The sequence below is a fragment of the Melanotaenia boesemani genome, chromosome 16, assembly GCF_017639745.1.
Source record: "Melanotaenia boesemani isolate fMelBoe1 chromosome 16, fMelBoe1.pri, whole genome shotgun sequence".
Classification (NCBI taxonomy): domain Eukaryota; kingdom Metazoa; phylum Chordata; class Actinopteri; order Atheriniformes; family Melanotaeniidae; genus Melanotaenia; species Melanotaenia boesemani.
Window position 1 is genome coordinate 15,007,235 of NC_055697.1, and position 26,882 is coordinate 15,034,116.

At 38.9% G+C, this 26,882-nt stretch overlaps 1 protein-coding gene across 3 annotated transcripts; it reads left to right on the forward strand.

Moving 5' to 3' along the window:
* Positions 1 to 4,433: 4,433 nt before the first annotated feature.
* golga4 (golgin A4) lies at positions 4,434 to 26,642 on the forward strand. Of its 3 annotated transcripts, none has more exons than XM_042009729.1 (25): positions 4,434 to 4,645; positions 5,078 to 5,152; positions 7,118 to 7,219; positions 10,299 to 10,367; positions 10,451 to 10,777; positions 10,884 to 10,931; positions 11,062 to 11,118; positions 11,206 to 11,304; positions 11,902 to 12,046; positions 12,170 to 12,360; positions 13,695 to 13,778; positions 14,158 to 14,305; positions 14,391 to 14,569; positions 14,736 to 14,834; positions 14,937 to 15,092; positions 15,417 to 19,165; positions 19,311 to 19,432; positions 20,125 to 20,255; positions 20,563 to 20,655; positions 22,001 to 22,021; positions 22,178 to 22,246; positions 22,581 to 22,656; positions 24,930 to 25,027; positions 25,803 to 25,889; positions 25,977 to 26,642. In XM_042009729.1, the coding sequence occupies exons 1-25, from the start codon at positions 4,568 to 4,570 to the stop codon at positions 25,989 to 25,991; spliced, it is 6,318 nt and encodes a 2,105-aa protein (XP_041865663.1). In that variant the 5' UTR covers positions 4,434 to 4,567; the 3' UTR covers positions 25,992 to 26,642. The 3 variants fall into 3 exon arrangements, with proteins under 3 accessions (XP_041865663.1, XP_041865664.1, XP_041865665.1); XM_042009730.1 differs by having other exon boundaries at positions 20,563 to 20,649; XM_042009731.1 differs by lacking the exon at positions 7,118 to 7,219.
* Positions 26,643 to 26,882: the final 240 nt, after the last annotated feature.

A 26,882-nucleotide genomic window follows, 5' to 3' on the forward strand; every position in this document is an offset into this window, starting at 1 on the left:
CTGAGGGAGATGCAGGTGGACCCCTGCTTGGTGTCCTGGATTGGTAACTACCTCACAGAGAGACCGCCGTACGTCAGGCTAAAGGACACCACATCTGACACTGTTATTAGCAGCACAGGAGTACTCCAGGGGACGGTGCTGGACCCCTTCTTCTTCACACTATACACCTCAGACTTCTGTTACAACTCAGAGCTGTGTCACATCCAGAAGTTTGCAGATGACACAGCCATCGTGGGGTGTATCAGGGATGATGGAGAGGACGAGTACAGGAATCTGGTCAGTGACTTTGTCACCTGGAGCCAGATGAACCATCTCCAGCTTAACACCTCAAAGACTAAGGAGCTGGTTATTGACTTCAGGAAGTCCAGCCCACAACCACGTCCAGTGACCATCAGGGACGATAAGGTGGAGATTGTAGACAACTACAGGTACCTCTGGTTGTGGCTGGATAACAAGCTGGACTGGACATGCTGTACAGATCACCTGTACAAGAAGGGCCAAAGCCGTCTGTATTTCCTGCGAAGACTGAGATCTTTTAACATCTGCAGGAAACTCCTGTGGATGTTCTATCAGTCTGTGGTGGCTAGTACGCTTTTTTATGCTGTTGTCTGCTGGGGGGTAACATGACAAAAAGGTGTGCTAACAGGCTGGAAAAACTCATCAGGAGGGCGGGCTCTGTGGTTGGCATGAAGCTGGACTCCCTGGTGACAGTGGTAGAGAGGAGAACACTAAAAAAAACTACTGGCTATTGTGAATGATGCCAGTCACCCTCTGCACACTGTCATCAGTGCACAGAGAAGCCTGACCAGTAACAGGCTGCTCCTCCCCAAGAGTAGGACCAACCAGCTTAGAGACTCCTTTGTCCCCCGAGCCATCAAACTGTACAACTCTGCATTAGGCAGGAGGGGGAGAAGGAGGGGGGAGAGGGAGGTGTGCAGTTCGCCTGATACAACACATGCATAATAAGTTCTTTATTAATTTTTACCCATACAAACAGTTGCAATAACTTATACATGCAATAGTGAACTGGGAATCTGTACCACCTCTACTGTGTGCAATGCTTGTTTATATTGTTTTATTTAACTTATCTTATTATTATTATTGTTATGTTTATTGCATTCTATTTGCCTCTATTTTGCTTTGTACTTGTATATATTGTGTCTTGTGCTTGTCCTGCTTTACTGTTGGTGTTGTATTGCTACTGGTACCCAAATTTCCCTGAGGGCTCTCTGAAGGGATTAATAAAGTATTTCTATTCTATTCTATTCTAATAAACTATCTAGCTATATGTGTTAAAGCAATAACAAGTTTCCACGATTGTCTCAGTAATGTTTTGAAATGCAGGACTTCAGGCTAATAAACTATTTGCAAACTCTTGCAATAGTATATCAATTTTACATTTGTTTTTGCTGCTAGAATAACACAGCATAGGGGCCAATAACCACACGCTGCTTTCACGTCACATAAAAAAGTACTCCTTTAACATTATAAATAATTTTGATGTTTAAATTGCTTCTTTAAAGTGTCAAAGTCAGCTTTCTCAGCGCCAGCCTGCATGATAATAGGTCTCTGAAATTAAATGTAATTCATCCAATGTACTTTTAATATTTTCACTTGAAAACATTGTTGTGGTTCTTCTTACTTCTCAGCCGTGTTAGCTTGGTACATTAAATACAAATAAAGGGTGGTATAAAACATTTCTTAAAAAAGCAAACATGCATAAAATTGATTTAGTTACATTTTCAGGGTAAATAAGGCAAATATGGCACTATATATGTCATGATATAAGCACAGTTATGATACATAATGTATGGATGTGATTTAAACACTGCATGATCCATCCATCAATTCTCTACCACTTATCTTGGGTCAAACCACAGGAGCATTAGCAGACACAGATCACTTCTTGACGCTCCTCCAAGGAATCCTTAGGTATTCCCAAACCGGCCAAGAGATGTAGTCCCTCAAGTTTGCCTTGGGCCTTTTCCAGGTGGGATGTGCACAGAGAACTTCTCCAGGGTGGTGTCCACGAGGCATTCTAAACAAATGCCCAACTCACCTCATCATCCCACTGAAAGATGTGATGGTGTGATTGAGGAGGTTTTTGAAGTGTTCTCTCCACCAGTACTTAACACCCCAAGTCAAGATCAGCAGCACCCCTTCCCCACTGATGATGTACTGCCTCCCCCCTCAAAAACCAATGAATGGTGGACCAGAATCTCCTCCTCCTCCTGCTCCTCTCTTCACTCAAGTGTCCAAGTCATGTGGCTTCAAGTCTGATGACATAACTGCAAAGTCAATTGTTGAACTGCAACTGGGAGTGTCCTGGTGCCAAGTGCACGTGTGGACACTCTTATGCTTGAACATTGTGTTTGTTGTAGACAATCTATTGCAAACACAGAAGTTTAATAACAAAATGAGTTTAGGTTCAGCTCAGATAGTCTTCCAAATCACACCACTCTGGGTCTCACTGTCATTGCCCATATATTTTTTTAATATGTGGTAACAAGTCTTCTGGGCAAGCTCCTTTAAAAATGCCAGGAATTATGAGTATACCTATCTGCAGGCACCACCACACCACTCTATACTCTATATATATAATGAAAGTTGTGGTTTTACCGTTTGAAACAAAACTGATTGAAGAACTACAGAAGCAGATTCCCCTGCTTTGCCTTTAAATCCTCTGAACTGTATGCCTCAGGGCAAAACACTGACTGCTGTTTTTACATAGGGTAGCTCCATCACTCTGCCGTTAACCACCCATCGTTCATACTCAGTGTACGAGCCACCCATAAGAGCTCAAAACCCTGCTGAGGTAAAAGCATTTGAGTCAGAATGCTGGAAAAATGCTAATCACATTTTCATTTTCATTTTAATGGCTCTGGGACCAGAAAATGACATCCAAACCAGACAGGAAAGTCTGAGTCAGAGATGAGTATTTCAGATATCTGCACATGGCCAGATCCCAAAGGAGGGAAACTACCATATATTCAAACTATGACTCATGCCTACAATGTGATCTTTTCTGTCTGTTGCAGTTTTTGTTTCATTACCCAAGGACATCATAACTCAGATGGAGAGCAAACATACACTTTCTATTTATACTGTTTATGGATTGATAAGAGATTAATACAACCCATCAGAATGCAGAGGCTCCACCACAGACCACATATATAACAAACAAGAGTCCTGATTTATGTGTGATGGTGCTTTTAAAGAGTTACAATTATCAAGAGTTACAACAGTTCTAAAACATAGTGTCCTCAGTAGATGCTTATATAAAACAGAGGCTCCAACTTCACAAAATGAAACTGCAGTAGAAAATAAAACACATTAAATAAACTGTTATGTAATTACCATTAAATGAAGATAGACTTTTTGTGGTTTTTAAATTTATTTATTTCATTTTGACTCAGAGGGTGTATGCTGCAGGGGGTAAATGCCTTTAATTTTTCTTTATCAAAACTATCATTACAATACCATGCTGTTAAATGATACCTCTACAGTAGAAAGACTTCTTGCTGCGCAGTAACACATTGTGCTCTACCAGGGTAGAGGTCATCTTCTTCTTATGGTACAAGCATCTGTGTTCAGTTCTACAGCTTTTCACAGCAAAATCTGGCACAGGTTCCACTGAAGCAGCAGAAATACATTAATTACGACAGAGGGAGCTGCTAAGCTGGCAACCATGTGTAGCACTGCAGCTTTCTCCTGTGACATTGACTTTTAGGGATTCACAGTGCAAAAGTAGTTAACAGAGAGAGAGGAATAATAATAATAATAATAATAGCAGTGCCTTCTTCTGTCTAAGCAATGCTTTTGTAAGCATATACAGTATACATATTTTTACATGCAAACCTGTTTCAGAAATAATTTTCTAACAATGAATGAACATTGTGAAAGCGCATAATAAATATAAATAATAAAAAAATAATGTTGTTGTTTGCTAAAACAGCAGCTCCTAACCTGGTAGGCAATTCATATCTGATGATGGTGATTAAATGAAAAACACAAAGAGAAAGAGAATTTTAGTTTTAGAGGATTTTAAGATAAGCTAGACTTGTGAAAAGAATAGCTTAAATGTGCTTTTTCTGATGGAATTACATCAATAAAACAGCACAAGTTTGAAATTTTGCCCACTGATATCCCTGTATTAAGGATCTGCAAGACAAACTGTTGTATTTTTGATGTCACATGTCAAAAGGTGGAAGACGCTACACTATGTAAGGTAATGTAAATAAAAAGCTAAATTTGTGGAAAAGAAAGAAAGAAAGAAAGAAAGAGAAAAAGCCAGGAGGACTTTGTAGGAATCACTGTAACGCTTCTACTCATCCAAGGATGGCGCTCTAGCTAATTTAGCGCTGCGTGGCCCTTTAATTCTGACGTCCCAGATATTCCTCCACGTTGGCCGCACATGCGCAGAGAGTTCTGCCACCTGCTAGAAATCAGAAACGAACAAGGAAGTCTGGCCCTGAGGATTGGATGTTAGTCTTAACAAAAACAAAATACATCACCGACGGATAGTCGATATCTGTTGTGCAGTTGTTAGCTACGTCGCTGTGACAAGATGTTTAAAAAACTCAAGCAAAAGATAAACGAGGAGCAGTCACCCCAGAGGAGTGCGCAGTCACCTCAGCAGGCCCAGGTTTGTTGCTGTGGTGTTTAGAGCTAACTAAGCTAACGTCTGTTTACACTGTAGAGACGCTAGTCTAGAAAACTGACTGTCGTGTCACTGAAGTAAGTAAATGCTTTAAAACGATTGTTTAGTGATAAGTTACTTATACTTGCAAAGCTCTCGGCTTTTCTTAAATTAGTGTATTTGTTAGCTCATTTGCGATCTCGTTAGCACTATGCTAAAGTATTTAGTTAACTTAGCCAGTGCTGTCATCTTTAAATAAACAAACTAATTCTCGTTGTCCCACCTACAGTAACTCAAGCGCGTTTTATTTATGTGTGAGTTTTACTTTGAAATAAAAAAAAAATCAAAATGTCAGTTACGGATAGCTTTATTTTGTCAGTGTTACAAATACTTTTTATAATAACAATATTTGTAATATGCATTCATCCATTTTATCAGACTGGTGGTGGAGACCGGCGCAGCAGCCAAACCCCTCCTTTTCATGAGGACGGTACACCTCCAAGTGACAGAGAGGTGAGCGAGGTGTAATGAGTAAATGTTTGCTTATGGTATTGATACAGTATGTACTTGTGCTGAAACTGCAGCATGCATAGTCTCTCCCCAGCTTACATTCCAACTTTCTACCCAGAATAACGTTTCTGGCACTTCTAAAGAAGAAAAAAAAAAATCTGTCATGTGTTTTGCTTATATTCCCCCAATAACACACCAATACCCCCTAATTACAGTTGCAAGCAAAAGTGCTCATTTAATTGGAGTTATCAAAGAGTGCAGGCCAGTTATTACGTCTCGTTTTCTACGATATAACTATTAATGATAAAATAAGTGGTATATAGATCTCTCATCTTAAAGCTAAGATGCAGCTATCTTAGCAAGTTCTTGATTATTTTATGAGAACATATGGACCAGAGTAACATTGTGCTCTTTAATGTTTAGCACATTTACATTTTCCATTGATTTAACTGTATGGTCTTTAGGGCAGTGTCTGGCTTACTGTTGTAAAGTGGCCTTTTGTAAGAAGCTTTGCAGCATAAAAGAAATGTCATCATATGAAATCCCATTTGCTCGTTGTAATAGCTCATTTAATGAATCAGCCAACAGTCATTTGTTTTTCATTGTATTGCAGAAATATAATTATATGATTCTTATTGAGAGACCACTGGAAGGGCGTCCTATCAGTGGAGAGCAGACCATATTTCAGCATGTATATGAATAATTGATGCATCCTCCTGTCAGTGTTTTTCTGTCTCCAGTGACAAGTTATTTTGCCCTGGTGGATATGGGCAAGTTATGCAAGTTCTTTTTTTTCTGTTCAATACGGGTAGTGCATTTGTTTTACAGTTTGAATTTGTATGTTTACAGTCTTGGCTGTTTGATATTAAGTAAAAAATGAAAAACTGGATCATGACAATGTTGTTAAATTTTAGCAGAGTATAGGGCTGGGCGATTAATCGATAAAATCCATTAATCAAATTTTCCATTTCTGGAGATTTATTTTTATGAAAATCAGGATTTTTTTCTCTAGTTAGTTAGCAGCAGACTTGTTTGTCTGACAGATTTTCAGTGAAGTGACCCTTCATTCACGCCTGGGATTTAGCTGTGTGTATAACTGCAGTAAGAAATGCTGCTCTCTATGCGATGCAGAAATCAATTTAGCCCGCAAACCCTAGTTAAGAGACAACCTTCATCAGGGGAATTGTTTCTGCAGTGGATCCTGTATGATAAGGATCCAGATGGAAAGAGATCACGGATGCATTGTGTCGCATATTTCTATGTAAGATGAAGTCGTTTATATGGTGGAAAAGCTATGACATTATATGCTTTATTTTTGCTGGCATTCATCTATATAAACAAATAAATGTTTTTAATAAGTTTATTTATGTTTTGTAAAAGAAAAGAAAAAAATTGATTAAAATCAGATTTGGTGTTTTTTTTTTTTAGGCCATATCGCCCAGCCCTAGTAGAGTCAAGGTGGAATAGTGCTGACTCTCTTTTAGTCAGGATTTTTTCTTTTTTACTGTACTTTCTACCAGATCTTTTGTAAGCACAGATGTGCTACAGCAGGCTCATGTGTCCTCACGTTAGAAGCTTCTGGTGGCATTGCAGCAGCTTAATTTTCATCTCACAAATCTGTAACGCTTTGACATCTCTAAGAACATTCATTTAATCACTGGAAGCAGATTTGGGCTATTTTTAATTAGATGATAGACTCCATGCAGAGATGTCAAACTGTTATTCATGACATTAATGTTGATTGTTTCACTTTTCAGCTTTTCACATTTTACTTTCAATTCATGTAGTGTATATCCCTTTGTCTTGCTATCTTCTTTCTCTTTTCCATCCACCCCAGCCTCTTGTGAACAGGCTGGCTAGACACTCCCTCCAGCGCTACTTCACACTCATGGTGTTGTTTTTCTCATTGCTCTCTGTGTTCCTCTCCTTTCCCCACCTTTCGTCCCGTTACTGCACTGACGGCGTCAGATGCTGGCCGGGATGATAGCAGAGCCCGCTTTTCTCTCTGAGTATACTATCTTTGCTCTGGACCATTCAATACGACCCAAAACAGCCCAGGTAGCCAGTGTGGTGAGTTTGTCCTCACTTCCTGCCTCTTCCTCCTCTTCTTTCTCCTCCTCCTGTCCCGTTCCCTCCTCCCATCTTATGCGTCTTTGGGAAATCGGTAGAGGACTGTGGCCCAAGTAGGGACAGCTTGTTCCCTGCTCTCTGTCTCCTGTTTGTTTTGGATTTAGCAACAAGAAGGCATCTCATATGTAGGTTAACCCTGCATCTTGAGGGAGATGTGGTTTACATTGTGGGATAGAAGCTTCTGTGCTTTCTGCCCTGTGTTGGTTTATTGCCCCACCTTTCAGTTATCATGACATGCCAAAGAATTAAATATCACCCTTTTTGTCTTTTAGGAGCCTTAGTTGCCTGCCTTTTAGACCCTTTATACCCTGTTATGTTGCCTGATGGCCTTTGTCCCTTCTCCCTACAAGTATGTCTATTTGGAGAGTTGAAATTTTCTGTTTAGGTGGCTTTAGGGAAGTTGAAACTCCTCCAAGTAAACAAACAGATCAGAACAGAACACTTACACAGATGGCCTTATGGAATTAGAAAACAACAAATTTAGATATGTGTATACTGTTTGTTGGAGAAATTAACATTGTTAACACCTAACTGTCATCATGTGTCCAACAAACAACACATTTCATTCTTCCTGAAATTAAGCATCAGGTACTAAACTAGTTAAGAGAAAATCAAACTTCTTTAATCCACGTCTTTATAAAGTCCTAGTCTAAGCATTAAATGCTCTTTCAAAATGAAAGAGTGGGTGTGTCCAATATTCTGAATGCTTTTAAACTATGTCTAAGATTAATTTAATGTAACCTGTGTTTAGGGCTGAGCAATGTATCGAGATTTTTAAATATATCGAGACTTTATCAGACGCAATATAGAAGGAAGCAATATCGTTTATATCGACATAGCTTGTTTTGAGTTAAATGCATCTTTTCTTTTGCATTTTGCACAGCTGTATTTTTGTTATGTTCATTGAAAAGTATTTTTAATTTATTTTGTTTTAGGAGCATTTAATTTAAAATAAAGGTGCTGCTGATCCTTAATAAAAGTATATTTGGCACTAAAGGCTGTAAATTAACAAGTCTTTTTGGTTACTTGACAAAAAAATATATATATATATCGAGATGTATATCGTATGTCGTGATTCAGGTAAAAAAAATCGAGATATAAGATTTGGTTCATATCACCCAGCCCTACCTGTGTTTATTTAAAAAAACTGATCTTTAAGACTCCTATTAAGGATTATAAACTTACTGTGTTTTGCTGTTGAATCATTAGTGTTTACTAATGATGAAGTGAAGTGAAGACCCATCTGTGAAGAGGTTATTAAGTTGGTTAAAATGGCAAACACTGTTCAGAATATGTGAATCTGTATTTATAAACAGCTCTTGCTAAAAGGTTATTCTCAGCACAACCAGGGTTCAGGGCACTGTAGTTGTAAAGTTAAACATTTTTTAGTTTTCATCAAGTTTGAGTGTTCATGTTGAGTTTAGTCTAATGAACAGCAAAGCTTTTGTTACAAACTCAGAAATGTGTTGATTTATTTTAGAAAAGAAAAACGAGGTTAAGATTTTATCACTGCAACAGGTTGCTAGTTTAAACTAGATGCCTGTGGGCAGGAGAGGATTTAACATCTGGTAATGGAGAACAATCTTGGCTGTCAATCTGTTGTCAGTCCCATTGATTACCTTTTTTTTAGTTTTGATGAACATTTTAAAATGAGACAGTATTCAGAGCAACATTAATCTCTGCTGTCTTTATTATTTCTAGGTAAAATATTGGTGAAGCTGCATAAACCTTGCTTGATCAGCCACAGGCCATTTATATTGTGTCTGATGTACTTTGAGCTTTAACCTAAGAGGTTATATGAAGCAGTAGCCTGCAGAAAGTAGCAAGTTTACAAACCACAGTCTGGAGAATGTTAATGTGCTGCAGTGACAAACGAAACAGGAATTACAGTCACATCTCTGAGTGACCTACAAACATCTTAAATTCATCTCAGTGTCTTTGTCATGTACCAGTAACATTATGTCCTCACATAATGTTGATTTCTAAATCCCATGATACAAATCCCATCAAGCAGTTTCATTAAAGTTGTTTTTGTTTCACTCCCCAGCATTTTTTAACACTTTATTTGAGATGTGTAAGTTTGGTTTGCTAGCTATGCTTGTCTATTGGTTGGTGTTGGCCACTACTGTGTTTCACAGGGTTTTGGATTCAGTACTATTTAGATTTGGATTCTCCTTTGTGTATGTGTATACTACAGAAATAGAGGTGCTCAAGTCTTGGCTCACTGTTGGCGGTGTAGTGTTCCACACTAGTTTCCCATGAGTCATGGTCACATTTTCAATTAAAAAAAAAATGACAGGCAAAATCAACGATCATTTGAATGTGAGAATGCATTGGATCAATTAGTGAAGTGGAATAAATATATATTCTATTCTAAGTTAATTAAAATACTCTTTATTTTGTTTGTTTTTTTTCACTCACCTGAACACATTTTTGTATTACTGAGATCTAAATTTTCATTAAGATTGATGCTTAGATTGTTTAATTATCTGTTAACCTGTAGGAGAAAATGGAAATGAAAATTAAATAAGTGACTGATTTGCCGAGTAATCCAGAGAAAGGAGTTATTTGGAGCTGGACAAGGGAGGAGAAGATTTGCTCACTCTGTTTCTGCTGCTAACAACTCAACTAAACCAACAAGGCTGCTAAATCTTTAATTACGCCTTTGTGCTCTTGTAATACAGCTGCAAACAGCACTGTCAAGCGTCTTAATACAAATACAGCTCTCCTACTTGATGTTAACTGTTTGTTTTGACGTCATGGCTGTTCTGTAGAGTAATGTTTTAACCCCTTTTTTGTTTAATGTTCTGTAGAGATGCCTTCTTTTATGTATTTAACCCCTCTGTTTTTCCAAGTTGCATGAGGGTACCCATTGCCCCTGCATTGCTCCCAGCAATACTAATATTGCTCCCTCCAGAGTAATCAGGGAGAGCCACGCTGGGTGTGGATGACTAACTGGCCCAGGACAAGTTTAGTGGCACAACTCTTCCTTCTCTCATAATGTGGTTTTATCCTGCAGAGTGCCTCCAAAGGACCTGCGAGGTCTCCCGGAGGAAGCATCAATGGGGACGGAAGTGCTTCTCCTCATGTATGGTTAATACATCCTATTTGACCCTCAAATTTATTTTTTAATGCTGTTGCACACTCATTCATATGTTCAATTCACAACAGAGAGAGGAGTCACAGTCATTTGCTCAGAAACTACAGCTGAAAGTTCCTTCAATGGAGTCGCTGATTCGTGGTGGCGCCAGTCGAGCAGAAAATCTGTTCCGCTCTCCGTCTAAAGAAAACCTGGTCCGGAGCTCATCACATGACTCCTTAACACCTTTGGGAGAAAATGAGTCCCCGGGTGCCCCCGTGTATGATCCGCCCTCAGATATTGAGAGTGAAGCTGAGGAACCATCAGGAAGTGCAGAGTCTCTCTCTAAAGAGCAGTTGCTGCACCGACTCCTGCAGGTGGAGAGAAGCCTGGGGAAGTACAGAGGAAAGTACTCAGAGGTGAGAGACTTGCAGAGTGTGGCTCCTAAGATTACCAGCCTGCTTAATGAACATCACGTCGTGGTGCATATGAATAACCGTTTACGTCTGTTTGTTTGCCATGCAGCTGGTTACTACATACCGAACAGTACAGCGAGAAAAAGAGAAAACGCAGGTAATTTTAAGTGAACTTAAATGTTGGCTGATACAGAATTTTTAATATGCTGGATCCTTTATTTTTTTTTGGTGGTTTGTCATAAGCAGTTTTTGGGATTTAATTACATGTTAATTTTTCTTCTACCCAGGCCATCCTCAGTCAGAGTCAAGATAAAGCTCTCCGCAGGATAGGGGAGCTTCGGGAGGTGTGGCTATGTTATAAATAAAGGTGAATATCTGTCTTTTGTTTATTGAAGTTGTACATATGAGTAATATTTTGGAATAATTTCTAGGAGCTTCAAATGGACCAGCAGGCCAAAAAACACCTACAAGAAGAGTTTGATGCAGCCCTGGAAGAAAAGGACCAGATGATCACTGTCCTCCAAACACAAGTAAGTGAACTGGTAGTATGTGGTTGGTGGCATTTTTTTTTTTTTTTTGGCAGGTGAGGGGGTAAAAGCTGCTTGGATTGAAATGCTAGCTTAGTTTGACTTGATGTTGTACAGAAATAGGGCAAATCATGATAATTCATTTATTTATATATATATTTTCCACAAAGCAGGCTGTATCTTTTGTAGAGCAATGTCTATTTACATACATCATGTGAAACCAAGATCACACTCAGAATTCTAAGGTTTGTCTAACAGTTGTAGATGTGAAAGTGTTCTTGGGATCATTTTCTGGTTGCATGACCCAGCTTCAGCCAAGCTTTAGTCGTCAGAACAGATAACTTCAAGTCATATTAATGTACAGTGGATTTTATGGTAAACTCTGTGACTGCAAGGTGCCCAGATCCTGTGGTTGCCGCCCCCCCCCCCGTTTGTAATCAGCTGGCTCATAATTATGATCTATATACTGAATTTATAATTTGACATAATTACATGAAAATGTATTAAATAATAAAGTGAAGTGTTTAAAGTTAAGCATGCAGTTTGTGAATAAAAAGAAAATCATCAACTACTAAAGTAATTATTTTATCCCTTATAAAGGTTGCTTTGTTGAAGAAACGAGTGAAGGGGGTCTCTGATGGCTCACCCCCACCTGGAGGCGAGGTCCCTCAGTCTGAGGTGACGGAAGATTCTGCATCTGCAATGCAGAGTCCATCTAAGGAGCAAGCCCTGGAGTTTGCTGAGGGTAAGCAGACTTTTTATATGTTGAATGAAAGTATATTTATTTATCTATGGTGGATACGGTGTCAACGCAAAGACGCTGTTTCTAAAATGTTCATTTTATTGTGCATTTTATTTGTCTGGGCAGGAGAGGGCAACAGTGATCCAACCAAAGTCATGGAGGCTCTGCAGAAGAGGGTGAAAAGGCAAGAAAACCTGCTGCAGAAATGCAAAGAAGTGATGCGCACACACAAGGAGCGGAGTGCACAGCTGAGCAGTGAAAATGAAACGCTGCAGGAGCAGCTGCAGGAGAGACTGCAGGAGCTGGAAAAGATGAAGGTGGCAAAACTTTATTGACATACTATGATATAGTATTATTTGAATATTAGAATGTGTTAAGTTAAACAAATCTTTACTGTTTAAGCTGTTTTTTTTTTTTTTTTTTACATATTCTTTTAATTAATAAGGTATTTGCAAAAAAGAAAAAAAAAAACAGCCCAGATGTTTCAATATAAATGACCAGCACTGTCTAAAATTTGACGTTGCAGTAAACTGTAGTTATGAAGAGCTTTTATTAAAATGGGACAGGCCTGGGATGCTGCAAATGACTTGAGTGGTGTGTTATGGGTAATTAATGTTGTGCTGAAAATATCTGCCAGACCCTTTATGGTCCACTGATAATATGGCTCCATTATCTGTGTGACACAGTAGATTACTGTGGTTCTTACTGTCCAAGTACCCAAATTCTCTGGCCAAGCTCCAGAGTGAAAGTTCGTGTCCTGTCAGCTTGACATGGCTGAACCATTGTTTTCATTGAATTGAAAACATTTAGCTTCATTGGTATCTTTGGCTTGTGTCACTTGTCCTTAGCTGTTCTGATGTTTTGCAACATGTGATAACAAATGTTTGCTGCTGCAAAGACACTAAGAGAATAGAAAGCTTGTCTGGCTGTATGCTGATTTACTTTCAGTTGCTAGTTTTTTTTTTTTTTTCTCTCTCTCTCATGTTGAATCTGGACTCTGTGTGGGAAAAAGGACAGTTCTGGGTCACGAAAAGCAGAGGTTAAAAGGCATAACGTCCTTTGAAGCAGGATGATGGCATCCTGCAGCCCTGCCTCAGACAATTCTCATAAAACCGACCACCTGCCTTCAGTTTAAGCTTTTTTTTTTTTTTTAAATGTGTCAATGACGGACCTGACAGAATTTAATATGTTGCTCTCTATTTTCTCACAGCAAAATTACATAACTGTACATATCATATTTGACCTCTTGTAAATCAACATTTTAATTCAGTGTTTTATAGATGCTCACTCCTTTGCTCACACATGACTCAAATAGCTAAGAAATACAGCCATCCCAGCGTTTATCTTGGGTAATAACCACTGGTTAAATTCTTGCACCACAGAGACATCGCTTCTTCATGCAGCTGCTGTGACACTGGTCTGTAATTTGAGTAAATTAGTTGGTTTAGCTGGCCTTGTGTACTATGGTTATTTGGCTTTAGGGTAAGGTATCCTGTGAGGTAACAGAAACATCTCGTGTTAAAGTTAACTGACAGAAACATATACAGAATATGAATCAGAATGTCCTAAATCATTTAGATTGATTTTTTTATTAAGTCAGTTGTATGTGACATTTTCTTTGTATTTCTTTGAAATGTTTTTATATTCAAAGGAGCTGCACACAACAGAAAAAACCAAGCTGATCACTCAGCTCCGAGATGCCAAGAACCACATTGAACAGCTGGAACAGGACAAGGTGGGCGAGGAGGGTTTTCATCATATCTTGATTAAAGCTTCTGCAGTATGTTTTTTTTTTTCCCCCGGATTATGAGTAAAGAAGTTAAACTCCTTGAAGTCCCACATTGTTTCCCTTAATCTTTCACCCCAGCTCTGCAGGATGGACAACCACTCACAACATCATTTTGATGAATGCTGAAAGAACTTCAAATGACCACAAAAATGTTTTTTGTTATTTTTTTTTTTTAGGTTGGTAATTACACCGAGCTTGAGTTTTCGTGTTCAATACAGTTATTTTGAAAAATTGCAATCTGTTTCAGTCTGAGTTTACTTATAAACTGCATTATCAAAATACTGTTTTGTTTTTTGTTTTTTTTCCTCATGATGTTGTTTTTTAGGGAATGGTCATCGCTGAGACCAAACGTCAGATGCACGAGACCCTGGAAATTAAAGAAGAGGAGATTGCACAGCTGCGTTCCAGGCTTCAGCAGGCTACTGCCCAGAAAGAGGAATTGCAGGAACAAAAAGAAAAAGCTGAGAAATCAGGTAAGTGCAACACAAGTTTGAAATTTTACAGAAAAGTAAAAAATCTTTATGTGATGATTATGTTCTGTTTGTTTATGCCCCTAAGCTTTTGAGGAGCTTGAACGGGCTTTGGGTGTTGCTCAGAGGGCAGAGGAGGCCAGAAAACAGCTGCAGGTTCAGCTGGAGGAGCAAGTGAAAGAAGTTGAGAGGGCCAGTGAGGAAGAGAGGAGGAGTCTTCAGCAGGAACTCACGCGAGTCAAACAGGAAGTCGTCACCATCATGAAGGTTGGGAAGTTAATTCTGCTCAGTACCATCCATCCGTTTTAAAACTTATCCAGCGTGGGGTCACATGAATATCTGCCTAAGCAGGAAAGGAATTTTGTACAGGTTTGATGCAGTGTGGTGCTACGCATTACATACAGATTGTAATGTTTCTGCATTTTATTATTAGAAATCATCAGAGGAAAATGTGGCTCGTTTGGAGAAAGTTCACAGTGAAGCTTTGGCTGCTAAAGAAGAGGAAATAAAAGACAGAATCAGCAAAGCAGTGGTTGGTGCCAAGTTATTCTTATCACATCCTACTATAGCATTATTAAGTTGATTTGTTTGTTTTTTAATACGTGTTTTCTTACTTTAATGATTTGCTGCTTAGGAGCAATGCAAAGAGGAGTTTGCGCAGCTATCTAAGGAACGAGAGCAACAAGCCACTCTGGCTCTGGAGGATGCAGAGTTGCAGAAAACTGCTATAAGAACAGAAGCTGACAACAAGGTTAAAGAGATACAGCTGGAGCTGGAGACTACAAGAACTGTGAGTCATTCTTGTTTATTAAAATGATCAACTTGTTAACTATTGACTGAATGTTTTGAATGTTAAAGCATATTTCTTTACTAGTAAATAAAAAATATTGCATGTTCTAAGTTAGTCGGTATATGTTTATCACAGGGAAAAAGTTTTTTTTTAAGAATATATTTATTGATATATTGATGTAATTCTGTCACAAAAAAAAGCGACAAGTGCTGTAATAGTGTCTGACTTTTATTTCACACGGATATATATATATATATATATATATATATATATATATATAATATATTACATCCATCTAACAACTTTCATGTGATGTGATTGCAGAGGATATTGGAGTTGGAGAGCTCTGTGGACAAGAGCTCACAAGATGAATCCAGCCTGTCTCATGAACTTTCTAGTCAGCTGGACGAGCTGAAGAATAAACAAAACGAGCAAATCACTGCATTGAAAGAAAAGCATCAGGAGCAGCTGGAAAAGCACAAGGAGACTCTAACCCAGGAGCTCCAGGAAAAACATGGAGCTGAAATGGAGAGCCTACTGAAAGATAAAGAGTTGCAGTTCCAAGCTCATGTCGAAGACATGAACCAGAAGACTTTAGAGAAACTGGATGCAAAGCAAGCAGAGTTGGAGGCGCTTTCTGCTGAACTTTCAGAGGTGTTGAAGATTAAGCAGTTTCTGGAGGAGAAGCTGGTTGCAACTGAAGATGCTTCAAGGGTAGCTCAACAGGAACATGAGGAAAGGTTTCACGATCAGGTATCAAAGCACAGTGCTGAGCTTGCAAATGTCAAACAAGAGCATGAACAGTCACTTGGAGGTATTGAGAAAACTCTAAAGGAGGAACTTAATGCATTGAAAATAATTTTGAAGGAAAAGGAAAAAGAGATTGAACAGCTTATCCTGAAAGAAAAAACACTACAAGAGGAATTACATTCCAATGCACAAAAATTAGAAGACAAGATTAAGGAATTTGAAGAACTGCAGCACAGTTTATCACAAGCCAAGCAAGAAAATGGGAACCTAAAGGAATCTAATGCACAGTTAAGTAAGATCTCTGTGAATCTCGATCAGTGTAAGAAGAATTTGACAGAATTGGAGCATCAGTTGGAAGTAGCAAAAGATGATTGCCAGCAAAAAGATAAATTACTTCAAGAAGTACAGCACCAATTACAAGAGACCAAAAATGAGCTTGTAGAAAAGGAGAAGTCATATACTGCAGAAATTAAAGCAAATCTGGATGAACAAACACGCCTTAAGAAACAGTTGGATGATGAAAATGCTGCCCATGATATGAAACTGAAGAGCACTAAAACTGAGATGGAAGCTAAGCTGAAAACACAAGAAACAAAGATGGAAAAGTTCAAACAGAAAGCCAAAGAAATGCAGGAGAACTTTAAGAAAAAGCTGCAGCAGAATGAAGAAAACATGAAGAAGGAACTCGCAAAGAAGGAGATGGAGCTTCAGCAGAAAGAGCAGCAAGTTCAAGAAAAAATTGTGGAGATGGCTCAGAAAAGTTCCCAAGGCCTTAGTAGTGCCGTGTCGGAACTCCAGGCCAACCATAAGGAAGAACTGGAGAAACTCCATGCTGCCCATAAGCATGAGGTTGATAAGTTGGAACATCACTGGCAGGACAAGTTGGCACAGCAGGAGGAAGAACTGATGGAGAAACATTCACTTGTACTACAGGAGAAGGGTCAAGAGCTGGAGGAAGTATCTCAGCAGCTTACCCAAAGCAGAGCAGAAAATGAACAAGTACTGAGTGAATTAAAGAATTTAAAGGAGGACCTGGCAATCAGAGAAACCACTGTGCAGAAGCTGCAAGAAGAACTTAATGAAGCAGCTGTTAAGCTTGAAGGTTTGTCTCAGGTTGAAGCTTTCCTAAAAGAAAAAATGGAGTCAGCAGAGCGGAACCTCAACCAGGCTCTGAATGAGAGAAACGCCCTCCAAGACAAGCTGGCTACAGCAGAGGAAGAGAACACGGAGGTGGTGAAAAGTTTGTCCGATAAACTAAACAAAACAGAACAACAGCTTCAAGCCTTAGAAAGTTCTAGGTGTAGGGAAACTGGGGACTTGCAGAGTAAATTTGAGGAAACTTCCATTCAGCTACAAGCTACCGAAGCAGAATTCCAGCAGCAATTAATCATGATCATCAACAAAATGGACCATTACTGTCAGGAGGTTCAGTCCAAAGTAGAGTGTGCCTCTAACGAACTCCAACAGCGAGTTGAATGTCGAGTGAAAGAGCTGAACGATAGACTGCTGTGTAGTCAGGACAAGGTAGGGCATCTAAAAAACACTGTCCTCACTAAAGTAGGTAAAATTAGCACTTTAGAGGAGAATCTTCGCCAGCACACGGAGGAGAATAAAAATCTATGCATTTCATTAGAACAGACAACCGCTCAGGTAAATGCGCACATGGAGCATATCGAAGCCTTAACGCTAGAAAGGGAGAACCATTCTCACTCTGTCAGCGGACAAGTCCGGAAAATTGAGGAGCTGAGTGAAGCAAACAGAATTATATCAGAAAATCTGAAAACAAATGAGCAGCATATCACAGACTTGGAAAGCATCATTACTGACTTGAAAAATCAGCTTGCAAGTAGCATAAAAGAGAAGGAGGAAGCCATAAATCATCTGAAGCAGCAGAATGAAGAGCAGAGACAAGAAGCTGCTGCTCAGATGAAGGAGACTATGGAGAGATTAGAGCAGGAGAGGAAATCTGCTTTAGAGCAGGCAGATGTGCTCAGGAACAGCTTGTCTGAGTATGAAAGCAAGGCAGAGACAAAGTTCACCCAGAATGACAACACTATTAAGTCTCTGCAGACAAGGCTTGAAAAATTGGAGCAAGAAATCTCTGAAAAGAATGAAACCCTACAAAGGCTAGAGGCAAATATTGACAATCAATCCATCAGCAAGTCTGAGATGGACCAGCTGTTGAGTGAAAAAGAGCAAAAAGTCAGCGACCTTACTTTGGAGCTTGAGAGATGCATCGATCGACTCAGTGCTCTTCAGGATCAGTTAGCATTAAAGACAAAAGAGTGCGAACAGCTTACATCTGACCTCAAACAGCAAAACAGCATCAGGGAGAATGAAAAGAAAGAGTTGGTGGAGCAGCTGCAGCAGATCCAGATGCAGTGCACTCAGAATGGTAATATGGAGGAAGAGATGGTAGAAAAACTTCACTCCCTTGAGGAGGACAACCAGAAGTACAAACACAAGCTTGAAAGTCAAAGAGAGGAATTTGAAAAGATAAAAGAGGAGATTACCAAGAGCAAGGAGGAGAGTCTGAAGGCAGCCAAGGAAAGGTTCTCTGCAGAGAGTGCTCGGAAAATATCAGAGCTGAAGAAGAAAGCCGAGCAGAAAATTAGTCAGATTAAAAAACAACTAACGGCCCAGCTTGAGGAAAAAGAGCAGGCGATCACGGCTCTTCAGAGCAGCCTGGAGCAAAACAAGAGCATCGAGCCTTCAGGCAAAAAACAAATAGAAACATTAGAAGAAAAAACTAGGACTTTAGAAGAAGCTCTTGCCAGACTTAAGGAAGAGCAGGAGAAGGAACTTGAACATATTCGGAATAATGAGCGACTTGAGAAAGAAAAGTCTTTAGAGGAGTTGAAAACCATGTATGAAAACAAGCTGGTCTCACTTCAGGGAAACGATGTACAACAAGTGGAGCTCAAACAAACTGAATCAGAGCTGTACGAAATCCAGGCGAAGCTGAAAGAGGCAGAAGAGCAGAACGGAAAACTTGTCGTAGAAATAAATCGTCTAAAAGAGGAAATGTGCGAGAAAGATGCCCAGCTTCATCGTCATCATCAGGCTGAGGTGAAAGTGGAATGCAGCAGTATACAGCAAGCTGCGAGTTTGATGGAGAACCACTCTCCCGTTCAAGAGGTGGATGACGATGATTCTCCGACATCTCTTAAAAATAAACTGAGTCTGATGAAGAATGATAAAGAGAAAATCCAAAAGGACTTCACCCGGCTACAGAAAGACATTCGATTACTGAGGAAGGAGCATGAACAAGACCTGGAGTACATGAAGAAAGAGCTGTTGGAGGAAAGTGAGAAAAAGTTAAAGTAAGTTTACGGTATTAGGTTAGTGCTTTACAGATAGTGGCAATTCTGCATTTGTAAAATGCTAAACTTTTTATGTAATTATGGGAATATGTTATAAATATAATTGCATATTTAATTTATTTCCTTTTATTGCCTGCCCTGATAGACTGGAATTGGAGGATGTGGAAATGAAGCACAACTCTGCTATTAAACAGTTAATGAGGGAGTTCAACACACAGATGGCTTTAAAAGAGAAGGAGCTTGATACAGCTGTGAAGGAGGCTATTGGTGAGTCAACAGTAACTATCTTTTTATCAGGTGAAGCCCACAAGTGGCCAGGTCCTTATATTATGCTTCACTCTTCAAGTAAAAAAAATATGTGAATATGCTTGATACTCTGGTGCAAAAGAAGTATAATGAGAACATGGAAACTTTACTGTAAAAAAAGTAAATACACTAGCTTTCATTTCTAAAGTTTTATGTGTGAGGCGTCATGAGAAGTCATCTGCTTCCTACCAGATCTGAAAATTAAGTAAATACAGCTTTTGGATAAACAACAATTTGGTGTGTTGCATTAAAAACTAAAACAGCCAGATGCTGCTAAACAAATGTACTTAATTAACTGATAATTAGCAACTGTAAGCACCTCTACAAAAGCAAAGGCGTTGGCAGTTTGCAGGTCAACAGCCTTTAGGTGCATTTTAACGCAATGCTGCAGAGAAAGACGTCTGATGATCTAAGAGAAGCAACTATAGCTGCTCATCAGTCTGGGAGAAATTAAAAAACCATTTTAAAAACAATTTGGAGTCAATCAAAATAGTTTATTTTCTTTTCTGTGATCTTTTCTGTACCTCAGATCTTCACGTTTTTTTTGTTTGTCCAGCAGTTTAGTCAGCTGTGATGGATTTAGTGTGTCCTGATATTAAAATTTGACCTGATTTGAACACCAACTTTTTCTTTCTCTTTGTCTCTTGACACAGTCAAAGCCCAGACGGTTGAAGAGGAGCTAATCAGTTGCCATCGTGATGAAGCCAGTCAGCTAAAGATGGTGATTTCCCAGAAAGACGACGATTTGCACAGAACTGTTCAGAAATATGAGGAGGTTATACAGGTATTGTAAAAGAATTAAGCTTCTAACATTTTTCCCTAAAGGCCAAATTTTATGGGTTTACTGTGGAAAGAAAAAGACTCACACCCACCTTAGGTTTCTACAGAGGCTACGAGTCGTCCGTCTAATTTATAACAAACTCAAGTATCCCTTCATATTCAGTATGAACAACTGATCATGTAAAAAAGTTTAAATGTAATATCTTTAAACAGCAGATATGTAAACCATTGAACACTAGAAACTAACAGAAATACGTTTCAATGCTGAGAAAGAAAAGGAAAAAAATGTAGTTGTATTTCTTTATTTTCAGAATCGAGAGCTAGAGATGGGAGACAGAGTGTGGCAGGTTCAGAAACAACTAGAAGAAATGCAAGCACGCTGCCCGGGCACTTCTGAGGTAAAGGTGTGTCTGATCCACTGTTTTATTTACCAGGTCACGAAACATCTGCCATTACAGTTATCATACAGTGATTTATTTTGGACATTTTAACTTCTACAGATGTAGAAAAACTCATTTCTATGGCCATTATTGTCCATCATATGCAGGACTGGGGTTGAAATAAATAGATAAATTTTATGTGGTAATTCTGCTGAAGTCATAAGTCACTTCCCTCTGGGTGCATGAAATGGTAATGGCCAAATGAAATAGTTCTTTTTTCAATTTCCCTGTGAGACACAACTTGAGTCTGATGGAAACATTAGCAGTTATGAATGACAGCCTAATGCAGATGCTTTCGTTTTTTGTCCATACCAACAGTCTGTCCAGAGCTATTTAGATACTTTGTTTGAAAGTTCACCTCCAGGTTAACAGTATTAGCAGATATCAGTCTTCTGTATTTTTGGTTCCCTCCTAATTGAAAGATTCCACCAAAGAGCTCAGGGACAATTCACTTACGTACTTCACCCTGATCAGTGTCTCACTTCAGTCTTGTGGCTGCTCTCCAAAGAGCTCCGGATACTGTGAGGCTCATTTGAATCACTTAGGAATGCTGTGCTCAGAAAACAGAGACTGTGAGGCAGCAGCCAGGCTCAGCTCCTGTTCTCAGTTATCATCCTATGAGGTGATTCTACGCCTTAGATTTATCCTACAGCAGTACTCGCATGCAATATGTGCTTACTGGAAAGAAGCCAGTTACGACTCCAAGGAGATGTCTCCTGGTACTTTAAGGCCCTGATTCCTCTACCTTGTACACATGTCTGAATGCACACAAACACAGAGAATTATGCAGCGTTCTCTGCTGCATTTTTCCAAGGTGAGGTAATAACTTTAGTCGGGGTGGGGGGGTTCATTCTCACAGAGACCTTTCCTTACTTTGGGCCTCACAAAACATTTTCCACATAGTCAGTGGATCAGTGTGTCTTCCCGTAAAGACAACGAACAAGCACTGTCAACAGATATACCAGCCACTTTAGTCTGCACAAGTCAACACCAACTTTGTGTGAGTGCATCTCTGGATGCGGCTGAGTTGTGTGTGCGGAGCTTAAAGCCACTTCTTTTGATCCTTGGGAAGCCTTCAGTCTTTAAAAACTCTCTTTTATACTTTCAGTTTTAAGAAATGTTAAAATTAGTTTTTGTGTTTTTACAGAAGTAAAAGCTGCATATTTTCTGTTTTTCTTATGTCAGTGAATTGAGTGTTAATGTTTTTCCGTTTTCTAATTTAAATGTTAATTAATTTCTCTCAACACATACAGTTTTTCTGTTGTAACATACAGTATGCTCTTTTTTAATTATTATTTTGTGTGCACAGATGACCTCAGAGGACCTGCAGGTATGGTTGTTGGTTCTTATTTCTGTTTCTAACATTTAGACTATGTTTTTATCACAGTAGAACAGTTTTTTGCCAAAAACAACAAAAAAAAAAAAAACAGTTGTGCACCTTGTTTGCTACTTCAGGACATTTTTCTTCCGTCTCTTTTGACCGCAGGCTCAGCTCGCTGAGAAGACGACTTTACTGAGCGAAGCTCGGCTGAAGGAGCAAGGTTTTATTGAGAAAGTGAGTGTTGGACCCTCTGTGTTGATTTCGGCGGGAAAGCAGAATAAATCTGCTGTGCTGTATTCCCACAAATCCATGGCTTCCAGCAAAAAACTACTGCTCTCCTGCTGCAGCAGCTTAATTGCACAGCACATCTGTTTATATTTGGTTTAACCCTATAAACAATCAGATCAACACCTCCCACAGCTTTCTCACACACACCACCATTCTCACAAACATCCCCTAAGGATGCAACATGTTTAAGATTACCCAATTTGCGAGTAGTTTAATGCGTAGAATTAACCCAAGAGGTTAAAAAATAACCTGTGCATGCTTGTCTGTTTCTCCATCCTAGATTCACTCGCTTGAGGACAAGATTAAATTTCTCCATCGCAGCACAGTTGTAACTCATCTCGGGAGTACATTCAAAGGTAATCTTAACACCATGAATCACTTAGTTCTGCTTCCAGGTCCAGTTTTCTTTATAAAAAATGGCTTGAATAATGCCTAAACTGTCCATTAGCATGGGAAAGTGTAACATACACTGCTTAATGCAGTAAAGATAAAAATATGATTATATTTTAGAATTACATTTGACGGCTGTAACAATTCTCCCAAGAGACTAGCATCCGGGCGTCCACCAATCCTGATTCAAGGCGTGCAGGTTAAGATGAGAGCTGTGGTTGTGATTTGGATTTGTTACAGGTTGGAGTTATTTTGAATGCTACATGTGGCTACTATGGTTAAAGACCCACTCCAATGCTTATTTGGAACTATTTAAAATGTTCTCAGTGGTCTAGAAATTGTGATTAATTGTGGCAAATATCACAAAACATGTGCCCTTTTCTGGGACTCTGCTTCTGCAGAGAGCTAGCAGCTCATTAGCAATTCGTTGTGAGCAGTCAGCGCTGCTCAGTGCTCAGTTTTTTTTTTTACAAATATAAATTATTTTGTATGAATGGATCCATATGAACATGAAGTACACATTAACAGACCATAATAAGAGTGTGTAATTGTAGGAGGTGTGGCACTGCTCTGCAAATAATGTAATTTTACTGAAGTCTCATCTTCCTGTCCAGTTCTACTGCAGCTCGCTCGGGAGTGATGGCAAAGAGGTGACAGAGCGGAGTAAAGCTGCTGGATAGCTCAGTTGGCATCTGCCTCCATGAGGGAGACCCGAGTTTGAATCCCAAAGGGGATAAATATTAACACCTTCCAGTTGGTCCAAAAAAATCCTGGAGGAAACCCTGGTGTTAGGTTAACATACCAGACACATATTCACCCTGATGTTCTGTGTCCTATTGTGCAGTTGAATAACTTGATTTCCAGATTAAGCCTTTGTTCTTGGTTTTGGATTTTGTGAAATAAATTTATAAATAAATGCAACTTATAGTTGCATAGTCCATAGTCCGGTATAACCTATATATGGGTGTTTTGTTTTTTTGGTTTTTTTCTTTCTCTTCGTGACACATTTTACGACCGGTGCGACTTATAGTCCGGAAAATACAGTACATCAAAAGCCAAACGTGGTGCATGAAGTAAGGACTGATATCCTCTTAGATATTCCCTGCTGGTGTAATGTGGAGAATCTATTGTCAGAGGGGGAGCAGTAAAAGGAAGCCATCTTATAATTTAATGGATTTTGCAGGCTGTGCTCTTAACTTTTTATGCAACACAGTTTTCTTGAAACCAGAACACATACCATATCCAGCTTAATAACATGCAATGTTGTGTACTTCTTTACGATTACAACACTTAGTCAAGCTCGCCTCCACTCAACGAGGGCTCTGTTTAGCTTACTAACACCACCTGGAGCTGTGGTTTTAGGCAGAGGTCTGGCCAGAAGGATGTTGATAGCTGGTTTAATATGTGTTGCTGTGTGACTGGTGGGTTTGTAATCTCAGCTGGAGCACAACAGGGTCAAGAGGGCAAAGGGTACAGGATTTAGTGGGGACATGTTAATCCATGTCAGAGATCAAGGAGTTGCTTGCTCTCCTTTCCTCTCTCTTAGCAAATTTATTGATGATCATTTCACATGAGCAGAAAGCGAGAGGGTGTTGTTGCTTGCCAAGGACCTGATGGGGATGTTTCAGTGGTAGAAGCTGTAGTATAAGTGTTGCCAGCCCTGTCCAAGCTGTAAACACATTTTCCCATTCATAGTTTTTAGCGTGATGATGGTGTTATAGCTTTGGGCAGAGAATTAAAACATTCACTGATCACCTCATGCGGTTTTAAAGGGCTCATGCTGAGACTTGCCATTCTTTCCTCTACTTCCAGCCAGTGCTAAATCTGAACCTTTGCCTGTGCACAAGAGGCTTCTGTGTATAGTTGCTTACAAAATGTGATGCTAGGAGTATTTAACAGTGCCAAACCTTGTTAAACTGGGGAAAAAAACTAAACTTTGAACATAGAAAAACCCAAAATAGAATACTTTGGAACTCTGTCCTGCTCAAGATCTCATTGGATTTTTTGTTTTTCATTGTTCTGCAAAGGCATGAACCTCCCTAGCATGTTTTCATTGCTTTATTTCTCAGTAAGATGTTACAAAAAACTGTGGAACATGGATCAATAACATAATTTTGCTCAGCAATATCACTAACAAGATTTTATAGGGGTCATCAGTAAACAAAATAACTTAAACTTTATTAAACAGTCACATTTTTGTACAGTATTATTTAAATAAAGTGGAATTTGGTTGTTGCAGATCCTGGAATCAACATCCCTGATGCTTTCTCAGAGCCCACTGAGATGGAGTACCTGAGAAAGGTGCTGTTTGAATACATGATGGGACGGGAAACAAAAGTATGTTTTTCTTTGTTATTTTGTGCATAATTATTTTCAGCTTTGGACTGATTATCTTTACATTTAATATGTTTCATTTATTAATGCATTAAAATATTGATCTATTAAACCAAAAAAAATGCAACAAAGTGGAAATTATAGCTAATCCATTATTTTATTAATTTATTTAGTTATTTTAAAGGATGACCTCCATTTGCCAAACAAACAGAGTATTTAGGACACCATATAAAAGTAAAGTTGTGTCCAGTCTTGTTTTAATAATTAATAGTGCTCTCCATAATTAAGCATGCTGTTGACAGGGTCCTAAAGTCAGCGGGATTTTCCCTGCTCCTCAGCGAACAGTTACTCTTTATGGCAACATGGCAGACCTCCGCTGTGTGGAGGATGTCCTCCAGGCTGCCTGCGAGCACATGCATCTTGCATGACGCAGATTTGCCATTTAAAGCCATGCTGGCCTTGTTTAGTGTTAGTCAAGTGGTTAGGTTTCCTACACAGCAGCCCTGTTTCTGATTATCCCCTGTGTTTATTGGGAAATGCATGCTCCCTGGCAGATGGGCCTGGAGTTGATTTTAGAGATATATTTTTTTTAATCTGTTTTTTATTCTTAATTTGATTATGTGACATGTCAGAGGTTTTAACTACTGCATTATGTGTTTATAAAATGACACTAAATTTTGCTCTAATTAGTTAAATGAATGATGCTTTAAAATAAATTATTTTAAGGCCTCCTTTTGGGAAATTGTCCTTATTTTTTTCCCCTCCTTGCCATCTGCAGACAATGGCCAAAGTAATTACCTCCATGCTCAAGTTTCCTCCAGAACAAGTGCAGAAGGTTTTGGACAAAGAAGATTCTAAAACAATTGTAAGTGTTAAATTACCTGCTGAGGAAAGAGTCATTACTCACTTCTCCACCAGCATTTCAATACATTTCTCATTTATTTTTCCACAGCCTTGGTTACGATGAGTGTTTGATTTGGTCACATCTTGATGAAGATCTGCTGCTGCTAGCTGCTGCTGAAGGAGAAGACTGCCATGGATTATATATCAAGCCCTTCTCTCTGTATCTCATGTCTTTTTATCTGTATGTTTGTGGGTGTGTATGTGTGCGAGCACAGTCTGGGACATAATGGTGGTATGCGTGTGATGATGTATGTGTGAATACATCTAAAGGTATGAGCGAATTATAGATTTTGACAGAAACCTAAATCTTCCATAATGTTGTTTTTCTTTTACATAAAATTAAGTTTGTCAATTTACGCTTTAGATAAAGAAAATGGTTCTTTTGGTTTAGGTTGTGTTATTACAGATTGGCTTGTGCAATAAATGAAATGATCACATACTTATGCTGACGGTCAGTTGATTTATAGGATTCTGTGTTGTGCTGTTGTCTGAATCGCTTCCTCTGTAAAACTGTAAACGACCCTTTAACTGTGCACTCGCACCACATTAAGATACTGGCCTCTGGACCTTGTTTGTTTAACACAGCTTTTTATGCTTTATATTTGACACTGAGAAAAACCCCAGTGTAAATTGTTTTATGAGAATTAAAGGTTTACTATAGGGCACTTAATGACTTGCTATACATTTTCAGATTAATTAAATCTTATTTACAAAAGACTTTTTGTCTCTCTTCCAACTTTATTATCATTCAGTTTTGTATTTGTGAAATCCAAGAGCTAATCTCATAAACATCTTTTGAAATAGAAACTTGGAAAATGAACATCTCAACAAATATGGGGTTTAAAGCTCTTAAGCAGTGGGTCACAATGTCTACATTTCTTTTACTTACATTTCTTAATTCTGACCAGCATCACTTTATTAGGTCATGGATTAAATGTCTGGAGACTAAATTTGG

Bases quoted from the DNA above. Each gene is read 5' to 3' on its own strand.
- golga4 (XM_042009729.1), top strand. From the start codon at position 4,568: ATGTTTAAAAAACTCAAGCAAAAGATAAACGAGGAGCAGTCACCCCAG. The intron at 7,220-10,298 runs GTGAGTTTGTCC...TTTATCCTGCAG, and splicing joins CAGCCCAGGTAGCCAGTGTG to AGTGCCTCCAAAGGACCTGC. The intron at 14,835-14,936 runs GTTGGTGCCAAG...TTTGCTGCTTAG, and splicing joins ACAGAATCAGCAAAGCAGTG to GAGCAATGCAAAGAGGAGTT.